Raw genomic sequence first — 18,493 nt, 5'->3', positions numbered from 1 at the left:
GACCCCCCTTCTTCCCAATTTGCCTCATCAACCTCTTCCATCTCTGACCCTCCTTCTTCCCCATTTGCCTCGTCAACAACTTCCATCTCTGACCCCCCTTCTTCCCAATTTACCTCGTCAACAACTTCCATCTCTGACCCCCCTTCTTCCCAATTTGCCTCATCAACTTCTTCCATCTCTGACCCTCCTTCTTCCCCATTTGCCTCGTCAACAACTTCCATCTCTGACCCCCCTTCTTCCCTATCCATCTATTCTACCTCAGCATCTTCCTCCTTTTCACTCGATCCTTCATCCTTCCTAAATTCATCGGCAATATCTTCTACCTCCCCTCACCCAGGACCCTCTCCAGCTCCCCGTCGCTCCATCTACAACCCCTTAACATCCTCTTCTGTGCCTTCCAAACAACTCACCCTAGGTCAAAAGTTAGCCATTCAGAACCACATCTTAACATCTGATCCTGAGCCTAACCTCGACCTACCAACACCAGGAATAGTGGTTCACCCAAACCCCGATCCCCATCCCAACTTTGACCCAAACGTCAAACTAAATCCAGGCCACAAGTTGAAACCAAACCTTCCCAAGACTGATACTAAACCCAAACGACCCTTCGATGCCGTTAAGACTCCAGGAAAGGAGGGGAAGCTTCCGGACATTATCCCCAGACACAGTTCTTGGGAGTTGGGCATGTTGTTTGGATGCTCAGCTGGTCTTGGCATGGTGCTGGTGGTCGGGGTGAGGTATATGCATCGTCAAGCTTGTGGAAAACGAACGGAAGTGACGCTACATGACCGAGAAAGGGAGTATGCGAGGGGAGAAAGAGGGCTTCTCCACGTCCAGGAGTGTGGAGATCTGGTCCGAGTCCGGAGAATCAGAGAGAACAGTTTTGTGCTCCTGGCAGAGTACGATATACTGGCAACTCCTGGAGACTGAAGATAGGTTAAGAGACTAAAATGGAAAATAGAAATAGGAGTTACCTTAAGTAACCTAGGGCCATTAGCAGGAGTATTAAGTAGCTTTATTTCTTCTGCTCAAGAACGTTTTAATGGCTACAAATATCTGCCTACAACAGGTTTAGAGAATCTGCTTCCAGATAAAAGTAGGATTGTTGGATTGTGTATTTACAGACAAGGATAGGATGACATACACCATTCGGTGGACACTTTTTGCTTGTTTTGTTGAAAAGTGCATCAGAAATATAGATTGTACTATTTTTAGTAAATGCAGGGGTTGCATGCTGACAACTATAATTTAGCAATTCTAACATTGTTACTAAGATTCTGTACCACTTATTCTACCAAAGAGTTCAATCTCCAACTGCTAAAAGCCAGTTAACGATGAGTACTTCATATATTTGTAAAAGATGTTAAGTCATATGAACGCACCTATTAATAAAGTATATTTTAAGAATTAAACATGGTGCACATCTTGATTTTAACTCTTGTATCATGAGGTTTTGTGGATAGCAGTGCTTCAACACACTCTCTGGTTGTGTATAAGGCCTCTCGAGTCTATTGGCAGGACTTTCACAGTCTCATTTTTATTTTTACTTCATCCGAACGCGGTGACAGCATCGCCATCTGTCCAGAAAAAAGATGGGTCAGTGAAATTAAGGAGCTGCCAATAATTCCCTGAGTGTTTCAGACAACAAATGCAAGAGTTTATTCCAAATTTTCTGTGTCTAAATGGCCCCTCGAGGAGGAACGTTGCCTTAACGGGATATAAAGGAGACACAGGGCGTTAAAACTTCAAGAGGAAGTTAGAGCAACAATTTCAAGGCACTTTAAACTTAGCTTGCAGGGGGGTGTGAAGATAAAGCCAAATAAATACCTGGCCCATTTAAGAGCATGTGATCATTTTCCTGACACAGTACTTATATTTATTATTTAAATACCTCCCTACTGTATTAGCACATTGTCTTCTTATTTATATAGAGCAGGGGTCGGCAACCTTTTTGATATGAAGTGCCATTTAAAAAAAAAATTGTTATCAGCGTGCCAACTATCGAGAATTATCAACGGGGGGGGGGGGGGGGGGGGGGGTTGAGGAGCTTAACGCTCGTCAACTATCAGCAGGAGGGCGGGAGAGCCTTGCTGCGGGGAAGCAGTGTCGCAACATACACGATGCCGAATTTAACAAACAAATTTAAGTAATTGGTTTAAACGGCATAATAATAAGGACGATCGTCTGTTCTGTGATTCTCCAGAGCACACATGTTATGATATTAGGGTCGCGTCGGGTCATGCAGAGTGAGATGAGATCGCTGTCCCTTTAAGAGAGAGAGATAGAGAGAGAGGGGTGTGGCTTGTGCATGTGTTTGTGGATGGTAGAGCGACAGTGAGCGAGCGTGTTTCTGGAAGTGAAACGGGAAAGCAGAAAAACAGAGGTCTGTGATGTATTTTGTGAAACAGAAGAACAGCTAAATAAATGCAACGGCCTCCCAAGAAGAGCTCGCCTCTCTCCAGTCATTTAAGCTAAAGTGGGTTATTGAACCTGAAGCTTGTTGCTTCTGCCCACCTCGACTACGGTCTGGGAGCCGACAGGAAAGTTCAACACACAGATGGCCAGTCCGCCCCCTTTGTAGAATATTATTTCGATGAGAGATGAGCAGATCGCCACTGGGCTTTCAACTAAATGCACAGCCACGCAAAAACTGCGGCATTTGTACAGCTCCTTATGGGTACTGCAATTAGTGAAGTGCTTTCCTCCGTGTTGAAACGATCAGCACTGCACCACGGAGGAAAGCGGCAGAAAGTCACCTGGAGTAAAGAGACCGGGGCTGCGTTGCGTGCATGGCTTCCTTCTGCAGGTAATGGGAGACGCGCTCTGGCGGCGGTCTCGTTCAGGATCCGAAAATACAATTTAAATATTTTGCACACTTATTCCACTTATTCCTAGTGTGCCACTGGTTACGGTGCCGCGTGCCAGCCGACCCCTGATATAGAGATACATTCAACGGCAAGACTTACCTGTTCATCATGCAATCAAAAAATAAATAAAGCTTCAACAAATTCCTGAAACAATTTTTTTTTTAAAGTTTGAAGGTTTATTACCATATACTTATTTTGTGTTAACATGTAGAAGATAGCCCTACTTGATATCCTTCTTCCAAAAATACACTTCTGGCGAAAACAGCTTGACTGTTACTGATATGGTGAATCATTTAAATAGCTTTTTTGTACTAGAGGCTTCAGTCGGTTAAGAAGTAGAGATTTGTGAATCTACCAAATAAACTGAAGAAATGTTGCTTCAGATCTACATTTGGGGAGATGTGATACACCAATAAGGTTGTATGCTATATATATACGTTATATATAAGACTCCCTACCTCAATGTTAATATCACAGCTTCATCAGTTGGGTATCTCACCTTTCCCTCACCACAGCACAATCATATCATTCTGGAAAGAATCAGAAATCATTATCATATTGTATTTTAAACGTCAGATAATCCAGAATTAGTTCCACACTATCAAGACAAATAAAAGTAACATATTATCTGGCAGTGACAGCTAGGAGAAAGATAGAAAAAGTAAAAAAAAAGCAAGAAAAATCACCCCCAAAAAAGTTGGTCCCAGTAACTCCATCATCCTGCCGGGAGGCGCCGATCTGCGAATCAAACGCTCCCTTTTCTGTCCTTTTTTCCCCAGGAATCTTTGGGTTCTTCATATAAAACTAAAACGTATTTTAAATATAAGAGGAGCTTATATGATGGAAGTTTTAGTAGAAACTGAGAAGTTGCGCTGAGGTCTCTTGTTGTTCGTAATAAGGCACGTATCCCTCCGCCGTAGTGCCTCTTCACAGCACAAACACACACGGTGCAAATCCACAAAAACACTCGTTTGGTTTCTCCTTTACACCGGCTGCAGAGCCGACAGCTTCACCGCCTGCGAAGAGACAAGAAACAGGAAGTGAGGAGTGTGAGAGAAAGTGTGTATCAATGTGAGAAAGATAGCCCATCACCAAGACAGAGGAAGGGGGATCAGGTACCTCCAGTTTCCAGAAATTATAGCAAAAGGATTTTAACATCAAATAATTATTTTATTTTTTTATCGGATTTTCGTAAATTAATGAATCAACGTTGAATCAACAAAACAGTAAACAATCATTAAAGTTCACTGAAGCACCAAAACTATGTGTTTGGGTAAATTAAACAGATATGTAGAACAAAAAAGATGTGAATTCTCAGAATTAATCCAGAACGTCAATAAATGTGAGCCTCAGTTGTAATACTTGTAGAGATGCCTCCCTGTGTCGAATACAAAATATAAATATTTTACTCGAGAGGTTTTTAATTCCACATTGTTCAAAAGAAGTATTCGGTGATTCACCATCACACCCACCACCATGAAACCAGCCACTGATGGTCAAAGTGAAGCAGGAGATTATGCAGACTGACAGCAGAGGGCGCTGTTGCCCACCACAGCTTAAAGGCAGAGCGGTTTCAAATATATTAAATTATAAAAAGGCAAGAAGAAGAATTACAAAGATATGTTTTTGATTTAGCCGTCAGTTCGCTACTCACCCTATCTCAACAACAGACTAGACTGCAGGAGAGGAGAGAAGCGGTCAGAGTTATCGTGGAATAATGAACCACAGCAGAGAGATTTAGATCAGGTTACAAATTAGTGCAGAAAGAAGAAAACCTCAAATACAAGGGGATGGACGCTCGCAACAACAACAACAACAACAATAAGATGGATGAAAATAAATCTGGGTTTTTCTGGAAAACGGAAATAATGGATTTTTAGGCAGCTTTCTTTTCCATTTCTTGTGTTTGTATTCTTATAGAACATGTTTTATTACAGCATTTGTGACTCAGGTGTTGGAGGAAGTGGAAATATCTGACTGTTAAGAGATTTAATGCAATTATATGACTTTAAATATCAATTACAAGTCTTTGTTTAGCCCTTTCTTTTCATTCTTCGTCTGGAGATATTACCCTCAATAGAGAAATGTTATTTTAAAAAAAAATTGATTGGTCTTTTCCTTGAGATGTTTATGCATGTTTTAGATTTTCTTTTAAAGGATTGTAATGTATTAAAATGTGCTTGATTAGAGGTGTTATCCTGCAGCCTCTGTGAGGGAAAGGCATGTTGGTTCTGCACCGTCTTATGAGCACGTTTATTGCACATTCAGCATCAGAATAGATTAACATCCATCATGGTGTTGGATCTGTAAAAGGTAAACGTAATTGTGGATGTAACCTTCGGTTCTCTCATCTAACTGAAGCTGGGTTCAGTTTGGATTCACATTAAAAAGGTCAAAATGCACAACTTGCTTAGACCTTTACTGCAAATACAGTAAATGGATGAATGAGTGTGTGTGTGTGTGTGTGTGTGTGTGTGTGTGTGTGTGTGTGTGTATGTGTGTGTATGTGTATGTGTGTGTGTGTGTGTGTGTGTGTGTGTGTGTGTGTGTGTGTGTGAGTGTGGGCGCGTGAGTGCGCGTGAGTGTGTGCACGTGTGCCTGTGTGTGTGTGTGTGTGTGCCAGTGTGTGTGTGTGTGTGCCTGTGTGTGCCAGTGTGTGTGTGTGTGTGTGTGTGCCTGTGTGTGCCAGTGTGTGTGTGTGCGCATGTGTGCTTGCGAGTGCGAGTGCGAGTGCGAGTGCGAGTGCGAGTGCGAGTGCGAGTGCGAGTGCGTGTGTGTGTGTGTGTGTGTGTGTGTGTGTGTGCAAGTGTGTGTGTGTGTGTGTGCGCGTGAGTGTGTGCGCGTGAGTGTGTGCACGTGTGTGCGCGTGAGTGTGTGCACGTGTGCCTGTGTGTGTGTGTGTGTGTGTGTGCCAGTGTGTGTGTGTGCCAGTGTGTGTGTGTGTGTGTGTGTGTGTGCGCGTGTGTGCTTGTGAGTGCGAGTGCGAGTGCGTGTGTGTGTGTGTGTGTGTGTGTGAGTGTGTGTGCTTGTGAGTGTGCCAGTCAGTCAGTGTGTGTGTGTGTGCGTGTGTGCGTGTGTGTGTGTGTGTGTGCTTGTGAGTATGTGTGTGTGTGTGTGTGTGTGTGTGTGAGTGTGTTCTTGTGAGTGTGTGTGTGTGCTTGTGAGTGTGCCAGTCAGTCAGTGTGTGTGTGTGTGTGTGTGTGTGTGTGTGTGTGTGTGTGTGTGTGTGTGTGTGTGTGTGTGTGTGTGTGTGTGTGTGTGTGTGTGTGTGTGTGTGTGTGTGTGTGTGTGTGTGTGTGTGTGTGTGTGTGTGTGTGTGTGTACCTTCTGCCTGCTGCTCATCCAGCTCCTGATGCTCGGTACCAGTATTGACCCCAGCAGGATCTGAGCTGGGTGATAGATCAGCAGCGGGACGGAGATCAGGGAGAGGTGCTCGTAGCCCTCGAACACGATCTTCAGCATCGGGATACCTGGGGGGGGGGGGGGGGGGGTACAGGGTTAGGGTAATGTGGGAGCCGTGCAATCACACATCTCTGGGGGTCGCTAATACTAACAACCGTTATTCTAATCACAAATGATGCATGGGTCAATTTAATGAGTATTATTTACGTTAACGTGGCATAGGCTAAAATAAAAACATGTTTTCCAAAAGAACTCCGCATGGTATTCTCTCTTGAATGCCCGCACTGCACCTCCAAGGTATATAGATACCACCCGTTATTTAAGTTATTACCCGGCTGCTATTGATATATTTATCTCCGCCCCTCACGTTAGTTTTAAAGACCCCCATGAAACTCAGATTATAACTCGAACCCTGGGTAAATATGTCATTTGTTTTATTTAATTCAGACTTTTAATCTAACAACAGCCGGCTTGCAGCATTGGCCTATCTCCCCGACACCTGTAAACAGACTTAGCATTGTCACTTCAAATATGTTATCTGTAACTAACGGGAATAATGCCTCTGGATCAGTGTGTGTGTGTGTGTGTGTGTGTGTGTGTGTGTGTGTGTGTGTGTGTGTGTGTGTGTGTGTGTGTGTGTGTGTGTGTGTGTGTGTGTGTGTGTGTGTGTGTGTGTACCCAGAGTGAGGGACTTGTGTGTCGAGCAGAAGATGATGGCGACGGTGTCTGCGGGGCTGAATCCTGCCCCCGACCTGTAGAGAGACAAACAGGAAGTGAAACATCTCACCTGTAGATAATATAAAATCTAAACTCTCCTCTGTTCCCTCTTACGGTTACAGAACATACAAACTAGTACATGACTGTGTTCTGCATTAAAAGCACTTCCACAGTATGATGAGTAAGCTGCACTCATAATGTACACTAAGGTATTTCTGCTGGCTTGAAGCCGGTATAAAAAGATATTTTCCTGCATAAATAAAGAAAACACAATCAAAAGGAAACTGATTGAAATCTGACAATGTGCACTGTCCCGCTTATTAAGCACATGTTCCTGTGGGGGAAACTTCTGAAGCGATAGGAGTCAGGACTCAGAGAGACACGAGGGGAGCTGGAGCTTTGATGGAGTCAGGACTCAGAGAGACACGAGGAGAGCTGGAGCTTTGATGGAGTCAGGACTCAGAGAGACACGAGGAGAGCTGGAGCTTTGATGGCAAACACTGACGGTTTATTTGGAGCTTCGACCGGAGAATTCACAAAACATGTCAAGGGCCACGGTTTGACCACATGGTTGAGATGCCACAATCAATTCTGAAGAGCCCTCCTGTAGCTCCAGGTTTTAACTAGAGAGTGTAATAATCTACATTCTTCAATAGATAGACTAAACAGCTGAGGACACTGAATCACATTTGTTGTCGCTTATGGCTCGGGGTCATCTACACCCCGAGAAGGATGTGTTCCAGGTATCCCACAACAATAACTATCTCTGACCGAGAGTTGCCCGGTCATAAACTGGTAACAACAACAACTTGCTAGGGCAGCCCCTCCTTAAGGGAGATAGCGGCTGCTCGAGGCTGGGCAGCTGCGTCAGAGGGCGAAAGGTGAACATGTATACAGAATTATTCCCTGACAGTTCCTGTAGTATTCTTTTACACACTTCTGCTCCTGTGACGAAAGAGGGATCAATAAAGTATCTATCTATGTTGTGAGACTAATGTGTTTAATATTTGCTGGACAGCTGTAAGTAATGAACACAAATGTGTAAAGAGAGGAGGATGAGACTGACCTGGTGGAGAGGGCGAAGGTGAGCAGCATGAAGCTCAGCTGAATGGAGAAGACTGCAACAAGAGAGGAATCAGTTCAATGTCAAAAGTCACCTGTCATGCTATCTTTAGGCAATAGCATAGGTCTCAGATACAAACATATAAAAAACATGTCTATGAAGTGTTTTGCTCAAAATACCAAACAGATCCCCCATTCTAGCCATGCCTCATATCCCACTATTTCACTTCCTGTTTCCAAAGTGCTGATTTGGGGTATAGAGCTTTAAAAAATTGATAACAAATAAAAGGGGAGGGGTCTGAGCTCATGCGGGACCCGGCAGCTACTGTCTAAACTAAACACTGCCGTGATGAAACGCCATATCATGGATTATCAAGGAGTATTTCTGAAACTGAGGGTGTTTCTCAATGTCGAGGACACGCTTGGTAGCACATGTCTTCCGAGTCACTTCCTTCAGAAGCGAGGCAAGAATCCTTCCTAGCCTCGGAAAACGAAGAATTGTGGAACAGACTAACAGGTGTGCGTCATTATGCGAGGCCCCGCCTTAAATGGAGCGCGATTTCCGCCAAATATTTGGAAATTGGTCCGTGCGCAAAGCATTGTGGGAATTTTAAGACCGCGGAGGATACACATGTGCAGCCTCGAAATTTCTCGCTACAATGGACGCCGGGCTCGGTAGAATTCCAAGGAGCCTGGACATTGGAACAGTCCTTTGGCGGGACTCGATGACGTAGCATCCTTGAACTAGTGGCTCTGGAGCAGCCTTCCTCGACATTGAGAAACACCCAGTATGGAGCTCAAAGGCTTTCTCTCTTGCCGGTTATACCACAAGGTGAGTTCCTTTTTACTTCCTGCTTCTTCACACACATGCTCTCCAGTACAGGTTAGCTCTGAGTGCTAGCGATGCTAATGTAAACACCGGCCATATTACGTCCAAAACAGTCGGGTATTTTTTCTGATAGCAATGTTTCTGATAGGGTCGTGGGTCCATATTTCAGATATTACGTCATATCAGACGCAAATCTGGATCAGCTCCGTTGTTCCCCCGTTTTTAGAGATTTGGGTACGGAGGAAAAGAGAGGGGGTTTTATTTTCTGACGCTGCGTGAGTTCTCTGACACACCGGGAACACATGTCTATGTATAACAGACATCACAAAGTGCAGTTTGCATGATAGGTCCCCTTTAACTTCAAATCCACTGTGTTTACATCGTTAATAAAATACAGTAAAGTTAGAAAGGATGGTTTATTCTGCATTAAATTACAAAAGTAGAACCGTTTCTTACATATATGGAAAGAATGCATGCAACTGATTATTTTTAGGCAGCTTTCTTTTGCATTTATTACAGACTTTGTGTCTCAGGTGTTGGAGGAAGTGCAATAATTTGTTTTTATATATATTTTGTTTTTGTTTTAAATGTATATAAAAAAGTACTTTGACAAAACAAGTTTCATTTTTTCAAGCTGGTTTCCTTTGAATACTGTATTTGTGTGTGTGTGTGTGTGTGTGTGTGTGTGTGTGTGTGTGTGTGTGTGTGTGTGTGTGTGTGTGTGTGTGTGTGTGTGTGTGTGTGTGTGTGTGTGTGTGTGTGTGTGTGTGTGTGTGTGTGTGTGTGTGTGGACAGGAGTGTTTTGCAGCACTGACTGATGATGACGATGATGAAGAGGCTGCTGGGCTCCAGCTCGATACTGGGGTTACTGAAGGTGTCGCAGAAGGTGGTGAAGATGATGAGGAGGAGCACCACACTGCTGACGGTGCTGAAGGGAAGCTTCCTCCTGTCCAGGTACTCTCTGAGGAAGCCCCGACACACCTGCACACGCACACACACACACACACACACAGTTAATACACACACACACACACAGTTAATACACACACACACACACAGTTAATACACACACACACACCGAGTTAATACACACACACACACACAGAGTACACACACACACACCGAGTTAATACACACACACACACAGAGTACACACACACACACACACACAGAGAGTTAACTCAACACACACACACACACACACACACACACACACACACACACACACACACACACACACACACACACACACACACACACACACACACACACACACACACACACACACACACACACACACACACACACACACACACACACACACACACACACACACACACACACACACACACACACACACACACACACACACACACACACACACACACCTGACCGAGGATCAGAGGAACCACCACCGTCATGAAGAGCTGAGAGAAGATGGAGGAGAACGGGACGGAGGAGGGGGAGCCGAGCTGTGAGACACACAGAAATCACGTTAATAATATTTATATATTTAAATAAGAGCAATATTTAACTATTGTTCTCATGTGTTACATTCATTTATAATAAAGAGGCAATAAAGACAATGTTTCTGTATGATTTGTTCATATTTCTGGACAAAAGCAACTGGCTGCATCTACTGCTGTACGATACCGGAGTTTACGAGCAGCACCTGAAGGCACCACGACATTCTTTGACACACATGACAGTATTTGAAAGTAATTAAAGTGTAAATAAAAGAGTGTGTTTCCTCACAAAGAGCAGCAGCAGCAGTGGGGTGACGATGATCCCCTGAAGGACAGAAACACACACATTAACACTCGACTCCCTACACACACACACTAGGGGTTTCACCAACTAATCGACTATTCGACTACCTTTACCACTAGTCGGCGCTGTAGGCCCTAGTCAACTAGTCGTGAAAAAAATGGAGGTAAACGAGGTACTGCAAAATGCTACAAAACACGTCCGACATTCTTATGTATGGCAGTACTTCAACGAAGATGTAACCAACTCCACAGTGAAGTGTCAGTTGTGTACGGCTGTACTGAAGTACAATACAAATGCATCTGCTATGCGCAACCATCTAAAGATTAAACACCCGTTGCCGACAGCTAGCACTAGCAGTAATGCTAGCAACAGTGAGCAACGGACCGGCGTCAGCACTGAACAGAGGCAAACGAACAGCAAGAAAACACGGGTCAACAGTGATGCGGATGATGAGCTACGGGATTACTGCCAGCGGACACCGCATATCCCCACAATGGATAATCCACTGGAGTGGTGGGCAGAAAACGTGCACCGCTTTCGAGGAGCTACCTGGCTATTCCAGCCACAAGCACCCCGAGTGAGAGGTTTTTTTCCCTGGCAGGCAACACTGTCACCCGAAAGCGGTCAAGCCTCCTTCCCTCACATGTCGATGCGTTGGTGTTCAAACCAAAAATATGGAAAGCTGGACGTTATCGTGGAGGACAGCAAATAAAGTGTTGCGCAATGCGCACTGGATTTACGTGGCATTTATGTAAACAAGAGTTTTTTGATTTCGATTTTGGTGAGTCCAGTTACTGTTTGTTATTTACTCAGCCATGTAACACAAATTAAAATGCAGTGTTTAATGTTACTGTATGAGTTCCAATATAAAATACAGTTGTACACCTCTCTTTGTGTGTCTTTATTATGACGTAACGACTAGTCGACTGCTATTTTTGAAAAACGTGTCGACTAGTAAATATTGGTAGTTGTGAACACACACACACACACACACACACACACACACACACACACACACACACACACACACACACACACACACACACACACACACACACACACACACACACACACACACACACACACACACACACACACACACACACACGAAGTCTTACCAGGAAACTCCCGAACGCTGAGTTAAAGATGGCAGCAGCCTGCAAAAACACACATATGAACACACACAGTTAGTCATTAGGACAACATGATTAAATATTACATCGTTTCTCAACCATTGGAGGGTGATGACCTACTAGTGTGTGTCTGTGTGTGTGTGTTACCTCATTGCCTCCGACAGCCTTGGTGAGGATAACGGCCGAAGAGACCGGGGGGGGCATGCAGCTCACAGTCTGTAACCTAGGCAACAATAAGGATATAATGAGAAGAAAATAATACAATTATAAATTAAAATACACTCTGTAGTTATCTGACATTAACTCACACACACAGGCCTAAAATACACACAAGCACACACATGACCTACACACAGCAACGGATCACACACACACACACACACACACACACACACACACACACACACACACACACACACACACACACACACACACACACACACACACACACACACACACACACACACACACACACACACACACACACACACACACACACACACACACACACACACACACACACACACACACACACACACACACACACACACACACACACACCTGTTTTAGGGTGAATGAGGGTCTTTGTGTCAGCAACATAACTCCAGGTACCTACATAAAGGATAGCATTCACACTCTCACACACACGTACCCTCTGAGCAGCCATTGGTCGATGCTGGAGAGGGAGAGGACTCGGAGCAGCAGCCAGACGGCGAGCGGGAAGAAGACGAGGGTGAAGGACTGGACGAAGAGGTGCAGTCGAACGTGAAGCAGCGCACTGGTCAGCTCCTACACACACACACACACACACACACACACACACACACACACACACACACACACACACACACACACACACACACACACACACACACACACACACACACACACACACACACACACACACACACACACACACACACACACACACACACACACACACACACACACACACACACACACACACACACACACACAATTCTACTTTTTAACAAAGATAATCATCAGTTTTAAATTCACTGTAAGCTTCATTTAATTACCAAGTTCTAATCTTCAATTCTGCGTTCTTAACGTAGAATAAACAACAAGCATTGAGTGGAAATTCAACTATTTTAAACCACTTTCTAGTTTTTCTTCCATCTTAAGGCCAGGAGCAATGGGCACAACTGACACTGACACACACACCTCTGTTTTCAGCGACAGGCCGCTGTTGAAGAATATGAGCGAGACAGCGAAGTAGGCGATGGTGATCTCCGGCTTTAATGGACCTGAGAGAGGACACAAGGTCACAGTTTGAGGTTTATCAATGTTTATAGATTAAAAATCAGGGGGGGTTTAGAGTCTGTATGGATCAACAAAGCTTGAATAAAAGTGTAAGAAATGTAAATACGAAATGTCAACATAGACAATATAAATGACAACGTGAATGCATATAACATTTATTTTCTTCTTCTATTGAATTCATCTTTAAATGTATTCACTTTTCTATTTCTGAACAAAAGCACGAAGCTTAAAAGGTCCCATGTCATGCTTTTCTGGTTGTTACCCGTCCCCTTGTGTGTCATGAAGGTTTCTCTGCATGTAAACGGTCTGCAGAGTCAAAACCCTCAGAGTACACCCTGTAGGGAGTAAAACTCTAACACAGAACAGACCTGTCTATGCTGCCCCTGAACGCCTCGATGGGGATTTCTCTTTTTCCATTGTTTACTTCTTGGGTATAGACCCGTATTTCGGGTATATTTACTTAACGTCCACGGAGCCATTACGTTTGGACCAATCCGAGGACTTCCTCACACAAACACACTCGGCGGGACGTTGCGAGGCTCGCTGCTGCTGGCTCACTGGTGTGGGGTCGGCGAGACACCGCGGAACTCAGCCTGGGCACACACACAAACTCCCAGCCAAGCTGTGGGTGTGTGTGTGTGTTTCGGGCTGGGTTTCGCTGTGTCTCGCCGACCACTGGGCTCACAGGGAGGGGGGGGGGGGGGGGGGGGGGGCAGGAGCTCCAACAAGCCGTGTAGGACAGAGAGTGAATACACATACTATACAGAGACGCTGTATGAGAAACCAATGAGAGTTTGGAACATTGCACAATATACGTTTATTTTAGTAGAACTCAACAACGGAATTATGATCAGTAGAAATGGCCGGGACATGGGACCTTTAACTTCTGCTGTGGATGGAGGAGTTTCCGAGGTGCACCTGAAGGCAGCATCCTGGCAGCACAGGAGCTATTCTCATCTAATCTGCAGGATACAACCTGGAGGTGTGACTGAACTGATACAGGTTCCTTAGAGGTCATCAGACAGGGAACGATAACAACTGTGTTTCCTCAGTGAAAATACATACAAGATAATGGATTATCTATTTTACAGCCTGATACCAAAGAGCTGCTAAACTCCCACATGAGTAAATAAAAGAGATATGAGCCAATGAGTGTGTGTGTGTGTGTGTGTGTGTGTGTGTGTGTGTGTGTTGACATTACGGCTGAATGCAACGTGTCACTGCAGCGCCAGGTAAGGAGAGGACACACACACGCGCGCATACACACACAAAGTCTCCCTCATAGTCAGTCACGCGCACACGCACACACACACACACACACACACACACACACACACACACACACACACACACACACACACACACACACACACACACACACACACACTTGAAGGGGAGTGTAGTAGCCCTTATACACGTTGGAAACAAAACTCCATTTAGAAAACCACAAATTTAAAAGTGAATTCAACTTTTTAACAAATATAAACATTAATTATAAATTCACTGTAGGCTTAATTTGTTTACCTAGTCCTACATGATTCGGCGTACAAAATGTATAATAAATAACAAGTATTTGAGTATAAATTCAACTTTTCTTTTAAACCACTTTTCTTCCATTCTAAAGCCAGGAGCGATGGGCAAAACGGAGTTAAATTAAGTATTAAAGTTGGTAGTTTATTGAAATTAAAATGCTTGCAGGTGAAGCACTCCCATACCGATCCATTCCACTGATTCATAACTTTGAATTAATGCTATCAATTCATTTTCTACGAGATCATGTGTGGCTATAAGAGAAAAAGTACATACAAATAGGAGGAAACGCTTTAGAAATCTGGCACTAAAAGATAATAAAACCAATTTTTTTAGACACATTAATATTATTTAGAGATTTTAATGAACTTCACTGGGTGTTTACTCACCTCCTCTCACACCGATGCTCGGCTGCAGTTTCGCGGATAAGATGACCAGCACTATCCCGATGATGAACCACTCTTTCCGGACCCTCGCCAGGAGGCCCATGTTTCAGACCCCGGTGCTCCAGATCTTTCCTGCCGGCCAGCGTCACTCCAAAGCCGGGTAGAAGTTTCTAAACTCAGCCTCCTCAGAGATTCTCCTCTGGAGCTTTTTTTCCTCTGTCAGAAAACAGAAGCAGAACAAGAGGAGCTACTTCCGCACACATGGTCTGGAGAAGCGCCGTAAAGACTGGGGGAGAGGCGCAGGATTTACCGTAGGTAGAAATGACGCACCGTAAATACAATATAATTCGTTTTTTTTTTGGAAAACAAAGATAAATAAAGGGGATTAATGATATTTCTTTAAAGTAGATAAATTATACCTAGATAAATACAGTTTGTGAAAAATAATTAAAATAATTTAGCTAGTATATATAGCGAGATCAAATTAAAAATGTTTGAAAAAAATGGCCAAGAAATAAAAGTGTGAACATTTTATTTGTATTTCCTCTGAAAATTAAATAACAAAATTATAAATACTTGAAATAGTGTAACACAAAAATTAATAATAGTAACAATTCAATAACATCCATACAGAAATTACAAAAAATATAATACGTTGCATTTAATTCAACCAGAGGTGGAAAAAGCACTCAGATGTTGTACTTCAGTAAAAGTAGAAGTACTCAGATCTTGTACTTGAGTAAAAGTACTTTGTAGAAGTACCAGATTCTAGGAATACTCTGTTACAAGTTAAAGTCCTGGAGTAAGTATAAATACTTCTACTTTTACTCAAGTACAAGATCTGAGTACTTCTCCCACCTCTGGTGTTGAAATAATGAGATCACAGATGGTATATTTGATTTTGAAAGTTTTTATTCTGTACAACAGTGAATGGTTACTGGGTATAAAGAGTAGCTGTGTTCCCCAGTGTTGTTATGAGATGTATTTTCAGTACCAGGCAGAAGCAGCATCACTTCCTGTAGAATCTGAGCCGACTTCCTGTCGTCCTCTCGTCTCTTTCCACGAGATGAGGCGTTTCAGAGCGGCCGGCGAACACGACTCCACGTCAGCGCTGAACTTCCCGAACAGAGAGCGAGCGCGAGAAGTTCCCACCAACACCTGAGCAGAGAGGGCAAGAGTACACACATCCTTTCCTCAAGTAGAAGTACACACATCCTTTCCTCAAGTAGAAGTACACACATCCTTTACTCAAGTAGAAGTACAGATACTTGTGTTTAAAAATACTCTGGTGAAAGTAGAAGTACTGACTAAACTTCTTTACTCAAGTCAAAGTAAAGAGGCTTTGAAATGTACTTCAGTAAAAAGTACCCATAACTAGCAGCTGTTTTAAAGAGTACCTGACCTCCCTTTATATTAATAGAACAATAATGTCATTGTTAGCTAATCAATGTTTCCATGGTGACCAACGGCAACATGACAATGTTTTCATTGGTCCCTCTTCTTTAGAGAAGACCAGGAAATGATGGATACACGGATCGTGTTCAAATCAATAGGCACGCAATGACTCTAAATAATAATGATCACGCCACCAAACACACATTCAGACTAAAGGAACCAGCCTGTTTGGAAAATGTGAGAAGTAGAAAGTACAGGTATTTGAGTTCAACATGTAAGAAGTAGAAAGTACAGGTATTTGTGTTCAACATGTAAGAAGTAGAAAGTACAGGTATTTGGGTTCAACATGTAAGAAGTAGAAAGTACAGGTATTTGGGTTCAAAATGTAAGAAGTAGAAAGTACAGGTATTTGTGTTCAACATGTAAGAAGTAGAAAGTACAGGTATTTGGGTTCAAAATGTAAGAAGTAGAAAGTAAAGGTATTTGTGTTCAAAATGTGAGAAGTAGAAAGTACAGGTATTTGGGTTCAACATGAAAGAAGTAGAAAGTACAGGTATTTGAGTTCAACATGTAAGAAGTAGAAAGTACAGGTATTTGAGTTCAACATGTAAGAAGTAGAAAGTACAGGTATTTGTGTTCAAAATGTAAGAAGTAGAGAGTACAGGTATTTGAGTTCAAAATGTAAGAAGTAGAAAGTACAGGTATTTGTGTTCAAAATGTAAGAAGTAGAAAGTACAGGTACTTGTGTTCAAAATGTAAGAAGTAGAAAGTACAGGTATTTGTGTTCAAAATGTAAGAAGTAGAAAGTACAGGTATTTGAGTTCAACATGTGAGAAGTAGAAAGTACAGGTATTTGGGTTCAACATGTAAGAAGTAGAAAGTACAGGTATTTGTTTTCAACATGTAAGAAGTAGAAAGTACAGGTATTTGTGTTCAACATGTAAGAAGTAGAAAGTACAGGTATTTGTGTTCAACATGTAAGAAGTAGAAAGTACAGGTGTTTGAGTTCAACATGTAAGAAGTAGAAAGTACAGGTATTTGAGTTCAACATGTAAGAAGTAGAAAGTACAGGTATTTGTGTTCAACATGTAAGAAGTAGAAAGTACAGGTATTTGTGTTCAAAATGTAAGAAGTAGAAAGTACAGGTATTTGTGTTCAAAATGTAAGAAGTCAAAGTCAAGAGTCGTCAGAAAAATAAGTTGTGGAGTAAAGTACTGATAACAGGAACATGTACTTAATTACAGTAACAAAGTATTTGTACTCCAATACTTCCCACCTCTGCTCTTACTTAATGTACTCTACATTTTGGAAATGATGGATACACGGATCTCAGATTTTCAATGAAATATCTACTGTATTGTACGAATGACAATAAAAGCCTTGAATCCTTGAAGTGATTGGTAGAAACTCACCTGAGCTTTCTGCAGCAGAGCCACGTCTCCCAGCTCACAGGAAACTTCATAACCCTGCAGGAAGAACTCAGAGGCTCTGCTGTACTCACGCTACGACCAGAGACACGAGAAGAAGGAAATACAACATATTCATCCTGAGGGAAATCAATGCTGCACTTCTAAAAGTCTTGTATTCAGGTTGTTCCATTTGCACTTATATCTACCTGTAGTTCTTCACTCTTTATCAATGTAACACATCAACATGTTAATGTTTGGGCTTCAGAAGCTGGTTTTAACACCTGTTTCATCTCTACTGTAATTATTTGTTCAAATGTTTTATTCATAATAACATATTATAACCGGTCTACACACAGCACTCATGACAAAACAAATGTGGTTCAAGAAATAAAGGCAGATAAATAGTTATAATAAACACAGAATCAGAGCTGAGACGTTACGTTTCCTTGAATATAATCAATAGGAAACATGTTAAGAATATATGAAAATGTTATGGTACATTTAAATACAAAATGTGATATATGTTTGACAAAAAAATTACAAATATTGTGTTAAAAATTTCAGAATATTTTGTGAAAGTCTGAAAAATATGTGAGAAATGTCAGAAAAAAGTGATGTGTGTGTGTGTGTGTGTGTGTGTGTGTGTGTGTGTGTGTGTGTGTGTTTGCGTGTGTGTGTGTGTGTGTGTTATACCATTGTAAAGTAGGTA

The 18,493-nt window shown here is 42.6% G+C and overlaps 2 protein-coding genes across 4 annotated transcripts in view; both read right to left on the bottom strand.

The window, feature by feature from the left end:
• Positions 1–3,002: 3,002 nt before the first annotated feature.
• On the bottom strand, positions 3,003–15,664 carry slc10a7 (solute carrier family 10 member 7). Of its 2 annotated transcripts, XM_079669463.1 has the most exons (13): positions 14,984–15,664; positions 12,966–13,048; positions 12,433–12,569; positions 11,928–12,003; positions 11,766–11,804; positions 10,633–10,668; positions 10,266–10,349; positions 9,693–9,858; positions 8,053–8,104; positions 6,948–7,021; positions 6,192–6,337; positions 4,522–4,543; positions 3,003–3,883 (listed from the first exon to the last, which is right to left on the bottom strand). In XM_079669463.1, the coding sequence occupies exons 1-12, from the start codon at positions 15,081–15,083 to the stop codon at positions 4,523–4,525; spliced, it is 1,014 nt and encodes a 337-aa protein (XP_079525589.1). In that variant the 5' UTR covers positions 15,084–15,664; the 3' UTR covers positions 3,003–3,883; position 4,522. The 2 variants fall into 2 exon arrangements, with proteins under 2 accessions (XP_079525589.1, XP_079525588.1); XM_079669462.1 differs by lacking the exon at positions 4,522–4,543 and having other exon boundaries at positions 3,004–3,883; positions 14,984–15,660.
• Positions 15,665–15,874: 210 nt separating this feature from the next.
• ttc29 (tetratricopeptide repeat domain 29) overlaps positions 15,875–18,493 on the bottom strand; it is a 7,028-nt gene continuing 4,409 nt past the window's right edge. Inside the window, exons 10-12 of one of the 2 annotated variants that reach the window (XM_079669460.1) lie at positions 18,478–18,493; positions 17,788–17,877; positions 15,875–16,138 (exon numbers count right to left, since the gene is read on the bottom strand). The exon at positions 18,478–18,493 is cut by the window's right edge and continues 108 nt beyond it. In XM_079669460.1, coding sequence (XP_079525586.1) covers positions 15,968–16,138; positions 17,788–17,877; positions 18,478–18,493 — 277 coding nt within the window. In that variant the 3' untranslated portion in view covers positions 15,875–15,967. The remainder of the gene's footprint in view (positions 16,139–17,787; positions 17,878–18,477) is intronic. The other variant, XM_079669461.1, reaches the window with a different exon arrangement.

This window comes from Notothenia rossii (assembly GCF_949606895.1).
Source record: "Notothenia rossii genome assembly, chromosome: 3".
NCBI classification, from domain to species: domain Eukaryota; kingdom Metazoa; phylum Chordata; class Actinopteri; order Perciformes; family Nototheniidae; genus Notothenia; species Notothenia rossii.
The sequence above is the reverse complement of the archived record's forward strand: the minus strand, read 5'-3'. Positions and strand labels throughout refer to the sequence as shown.

Excerpts from the sequence above, each read along its gene's own strand:
- slc10a7 (XM_079669462.1), bottom strand. The coding sequence starts at position 15,083 with ATGGGCCTCCTGGCGAGGGTCCGGAAAGAGTGGTTCATCATCGGGATA. Across the intron at positions 11,805-11,927 it reads AGGCTGTCGGAGGCAATGAG|GCTGCTGCCATCTTTAACTC; the intron begins GTAACACACACA and ends GTGTTTTTGCAG. Across the intron at positions 3,884-6,191 it reads GGATGAGCAGCAGGCAGAAG|GCGGTGAAGCTGTCGGCTCT; the intron begins GTACACACACAC and ends GTCTCTTCGCAG.